The sequence below is a fragment of the Etheostoma spectabile genome, chromosome 16, assembly GCF_008692095.1.
Source record: "Etheostoma spectabile isolate EspeVRDwgs_2016 chromosome 16, UIUC_Espe_1.0, whole genome shotgun sequence".
Lineage (NCBI taxonomy): Eukaryota > Metazoa > Chordata > Actinopteri > Perciformes > Percidae > Etheostoma > Etheostoma spectabile.
The window spans coordinates 5,702,770-5,708,643 of record NC_045748.1 but is presented as its reverse complement, the minus strand read 5'-3'; the positions used below and the strand labels follow the sequence as shown (position 1 = coordinate 5,708,643).

Sequence of the window (5,874 nt, the reverse complement as noted above, 5' to 3'; positions counted from 1 at the left end):
CGCGGGAGTCATCCCAAAAGGATCAATAAAGAGAAGTCTAAGTCTAAGTCTACATTCAAGACACACACATGGGAATTTATAAGTCCTACTTATCCCTTGATAATAAATGTTGACTTGCAATCGATTCACTTTTCAGGTTCTAATCCAGGCAGTGCTGGGTGTCTTACGCTAACCTGACCAGTAAGGCTGAGTATAGTTGGAAGGTATGTTGTGCAGCTTGGCACCAGACTGTAGAAATCTGGACTGATTAAACCAGAGTACTATAGCTTAACATTTTATTAAAGGTTGAATGCCAAATACACCCTGTGTGCATGGCTTTAATTAATGTTTCTCTTTTGTCGATCTTTCCATAAATGGGTGTTAAATGCTGGAAAAGACCAGCATGTAGGAATCAAACATATTATATATAGGAGTCATTCATGCCAAGGGTGTTAAAAGCCTTTAATTAGAGAATGGAATGCATTTTTATTGCAAATATTAAAGCTACCATACATGTATTTGATGTGTAATGGGTACCCACAGCTGTTTCCCCACCCACCAGGAGTCTGTGGAGCATTTAGAGCTGCAGGTTTGTTCCCGTTAAAAATGTAATGAGAAAACAGAAATCTATGATGATGCCTAGATCTGGTGTGTCTCAACTTGACAGGGCTGTGTGCAGCTTGAGAGGTCAAGGGACTAATTCTCCACATACATTACGGACCTCTGAAAGCTCAAACTCACAGTCTGTCAGCAGTTTGTGTCTCCGTTTACGCACTTCCTTATTATTTGAACGGCAAATCAGTGTTTACTTGAAACACAATCTTGGCTTAGCAGTAGCGGCTGGCAGTAATTATTAAGGGTGTGTGTTTATGTGTGTTTGGATTCGAGTGTTTTTCTGGAAAGAAGAAAACAGCCAAGCTTGCCCTGCTTGGCCAAGGGAAACTCTAATAAGCCCACACTCCAGGAGCATTGAGATTTGGATATATCGATGGAAGGAACCGCTACCTGTCAGCCAGAAACTAACACATTTATCCATGCAAGCAAGTCATTAAACGCATGTTTATGTATGTGTAAAAGCAGCATGCGGGATGAGAACACATCTGTAAAGGAAGGGACATTATGTGTCTTTGAGAGCACACTGTCTCTTTAATTCTCTATGACATTTAGGGTCAAGGCAAGAACTATGCTTGGACAAAAAAAAGAGAAAGAGGGATTGAGTAGATGAAGAGAGATGAATGACTGTCACACACATATCTGTAAAGCTTTCTAGTGATGACTCCATTCATCTGCTAACCCCTACCTGAACTCTCTTCTTTACCTTCGCCTCTACGCTGACCTCATTCCCATCTCACCCTCAACTCAACATCTGACCCTAAACTAACTGTTACCTCACCTCTTAAACAATGCTTCATCTCTGATCCCTCACGTACAGCCGCCCAGACTCGTGCAATGGTCAGTCCAGTTGTAAATCAAACAGTAAATATGTTATCACGCATTTAGGAAATGAATATACAGCTGTATATAACACAAGTAAGCAGAGAAGTCCGTAATCATAATGCAGGATCGTCATATATCCCAGCAGACATGGAGACTATACTTGCTCCATAATCACTGCACCATAAACGAAGCACAGTGTCTTCGGTTTTTGTTGCTGACACTGCTGGTCACACATTTGTCTTTTAGTTATTTTTCTTGGCTGTTTTTTTATGTGAATACACAAAGCCACTGAATGAAGACAGACTGTAGATGGACCTGTCATTTCACCACCATCAGTTGTTTTTTTAATACTATGTTTATTACCTTTTCTGATATAAACACAGAAAAACAAACAACAAAATGTGATATACACAGTACAATACACTCTCCCTACCCTCCCTCCTCCCTCCCTACTCCCTACCTTAATAAACTATGAAAGTATGACTAGGGAGACATGGGATCCAAGTATGTGTCCATATACCTACACACACGTTAACACACTGACATAAGGAAAAGCTCAGTCAGCAGAATTGACAGAAAAGTAGAACACGCATATCTGGAAAGAAAGAATAGTAATAAAGAAAATAACATCCAACCTTATGACCCAAAACATCTGTGAGACAGTTTTCCTCATTGCCTCTATCCTCCCTTTTAATACAATAGTTGTCAGTCTTTTAGCAACCCCATGTTTTAAATATACTGCCACTCCCTGGGTGGCTTGTTAAAGTCATTTCAAATTTAACTGTAAACTCAGTTCTTAATCCTAGATCCTCCTGCTAATTATAAAATGTACTCTCACTTACTAACTCGGTAATTCAAAACTACCTTCTTCTAGAGAGTACCCACACACGCACGCACACATGCACACACACACCTTGAGATGCTGTAGTTGTAGAACCAGGTCATCGAGCTGGCTTCTTTTGTCTTCAATCTCCGTTTGCCGTTTTCGCTTCTCCTGTGAGACAAAAAAAGGGCCAGAACAGGTCAGATTTGTCAGTAGTTTGATTACTTTTGATCCTTTTCTTTTTATTGGCGGGCAGTGAAAAAAAAAACCTGAGTTCAAAACGTTGATGGAAATGAAGATGCACTAATGCATGCTGGTGTATTGACTGAATGCTTTAATGTTAATGCTTATCATCGGCAAGACGAGATCCCATCGGGCCAATCAAGGTTTTCATACATTCAATATAAAGGTGAGCAGAGACTTAATGACTTCTTAAACAGTGCACTGTCCAACTCAATTTAAACTGACACAGTCTTGTTTAGTGTACCAGGTGGGTGATGTCACAGAAGTTACATTATTGAAGTGTCTCCCCTGTCTATGGTTTCAACAACACAGCCAAAGTGAAACAAGACATTAACATGTCTAAACAGGCTGCAACCCTAAAACTGGATTTCTATTTACGTAACAACATGTTTCTGAAAGAATTTACAGTATAGAGTTGGGCGGTATCCAAATGTTGATACCATCAAACCTCTTCCCTATTTTACTGTGGTATACGGTATAACCGTGACTAATAAAAATTACGTAAGGCTCAGACAGGCGGCCAAACTGTCGTCTTGCAGAAGTGGTGTTCTCCTTCGAGACCAGGTTTTTTTTAATGACAGAGTTGAAACTGATACCGTTGCTGTTTTTAAGACCCCGCGGTATACCATATTACCGCCCAATCCTAACAGTACATAATAACCAAAAATGAATCCATGATTCTTCTCATCAGTGCAACTTCGCTGACTCCATCTGTACCGTTCAGTTGGGGAGGAAAATGATCCCTGGGAAATAAATTAAATATTAGAGGGCTCGGAAGTCAGGGCTTATTGAGGTTTTAGAGGGTTCAGGGGATGGATTTGGCCTTGAAGCTTCTAAATGGCGCTGAGGCTGAATTTAAGGCGGGGAGAACAAGCCTTAACTTCACGTGGAGATGAATGAGGCTGATGTTTGGAGGCTGGGCTCATGCGTGGGAGGTTTCAAATTGACATAAATGTACTGGACAGACTGAGTTCTTATATTTGAATTTATTTTGACAAAAATGCATGGGAATATAAACAAAGCAGATCCCAGTACAACCAAGTTTGGGGCTGAAGTGCATGAGATACTGCAGATGTGTTCGTAGCTGTCTCGCTATGTCTCTCAGTGGGAGCAGAACGAGGATTTCTGGGACATTTCCTGTTGGCTAAATATAACCATCAGGGAAAACCCCCCAAAAAGCATAAACGTCAAACCACCTCTCAAAGGGATTAAAACTGAGAGAAGAAAAAAAAAAAAAGCACAGAATAGCTAAATGTGAAGGACAGATCTAAACAAAAATGCATGGCAGGAACATAGAACAGAATAGTTATAATAATTTAATTTCTCTTACTTTGAAGGACTCAGATTGATCATTAAAATCCGCAACTCTACAGCATGTTGTCCACATTTCTGTTTTCCCTTTTCTACTGGAAGAGACTGTTCTCACCAGAAAAAATACAACTTGGTCGTCTGTTCCAAAACTTTATACAAACCTGTGGCTGCATGAATAATGGCTGTTGCCTCTCAGAAGCAAAAGGCAATAGTAGCGTGAAATTGTGATGAGACTGGCAGTACCCTATAGGGAGAAGGCTGGGGCAGAAGGTTGGGTCCACAAAATCATCTGACTTTTACACACTCAGATGGCTCTTTGCATCCCTTCTCCCACTTACAGTTAATAATGAGACTCTTTCCCTAACTGTAACCTAGAAGTTGTAGTCACCTAAACTTAGATGAATCAGAAAATGGAATATGAATGGCTTTAGATTGGGCAGATTGGGTTGATTGGAGCCAGTGGAGACAGTGGAGAGGTGACAGAAAATGAGGCTGGGATGGGCACAAAGCACCTGGCATTATGGTTCATGTTCGGCATCTCAATTACCAAACTACAGGGGCACCACTGTTTCGTTTTATAGTCTGGAGGACTTGTTCAGAATCGCTGTTCCTGGCCACCAGAGGCCCCTGTCTCTGGTGAACCATAAGGTACAAGGGTCTTTTGAAAAGAAATAGACACAGCATTTTGATGTATAGGAACACATTGTTTGAGTAAAACTATGTTAAACTGACCTAATGTTTTTGTTTAAATCAGGAAAAACAAGGATCCTTCTGAACGCCAAACCACAGACTTATACAACTGAATGGAACAGAGAAGAATAACTTGACTTCATCAGTCTTGCTGGGAGAACACGTCACAAAGCTACACACTGGCTGTGAAAACATCGGCGCCAAACTCCGTCACACACACACACACACACACACCACACACAACACAACACACCAACACACAAACACACACACACACACACACACCCACACACACACACACACACACACACACAACACACAACACACACACACACCACAGCAGCCTTCATGCGCAGAAGTTCCCATGGTTTGTAAAGTACAGTCAGAGGTATGGTCACCAGAGTCAAGGGACTGTTGGTCATGTATGGGCCACACACACACACACACACACCACCACCACACACACACACACACACACACACACACACACACACACACAACCACACACACACACACACACACACAACACACACACACACACACCTACAGAAACACACAAAAGCAAATACAGTCACAGGCAGGGTTATGTACACACAGATACCAGACACTATTACTGTATATTCCCAAAATCAAACAGTACTTAGTCACGTTGTGTAGAATGTGCATTCCCATCCACAGCAGTTATCGTCTAAAAACACAGTATTGCAAAAAATATAATAGATTATATACGAAAGGGCCTCTGAGACTGAAAAAGCTCTGTGGCAAATGACACAGACTCATCATTCATTTCATGAGGCAATGCGGTAGAGGTGCCCACCACAGAGGGATGTGGAAAACAGATACAAAACAAAAGGGTGGTATTCTTGTATAAAAAAGAAAAAGCTGACACTGGCTCTACTATGTATGCAGCGCAATGCAACATAGTCTTGCATCATCTCTCAACACACTGCACTAGCCAATTAAATACCTCCACATGCAGTACAGGTATATTAGGATACCCTGCAGCATAGCAATGTATTCATTTTACATCTGATCTCACACGCATTGATACAGAGAAGTCCATTATTGCTACCGTGAAAACTGTAGTACAATCTTTTCTCAAATGGGAAACCACTTTGCGGAGTCTTGGCATTAATTGAGATGAGGCATTAGCACGATCTCTGACAAACACGACCACTGAGCTCGAGTGGCTGCAGTGCCACTTAAGGTGATGTCAAGATCAAGCATTAGGCCGAACCATTCACTCTGGTGTTGGCTGCTGGTGAGAGCTTCTGGAAATGAATAAAACATGATCTCAGAATGTACTGACAGAGGATAGTAAGGCCCTACTCATCCAGTAGTGGGCTACGGCATGTTTTGTGCCATTGTTCCCTAAGCGGCCTGAAATGTCC

General features: G+C 41.5%; 1 protein-coding gene across 2 annotated transcripts in view; it reads right to left on the bottom strand.

Moving 5' to 3' along the window:
* The window catches only part of palm2akap2 (PALM2 and AKAP2 fusion), a 104,854-nt gene that overhangs the window by 78,880 nt on the left and 20,100 nt on the right, over nt 1-5,874 (bottom strand). For both annotated transcript variants that reach the window (XM_032538968.1, XM_032538969.1), the window contains exon 3: nt 2,330-2,410. In XM_032538968.1, the coding sequence (XP_032394859.1) occupies nt 2,330-2,410 (81 nt within the window). The remainder of the gene's footprint in view (nt 1-2,329; nt 2,411-5,874) is intronic.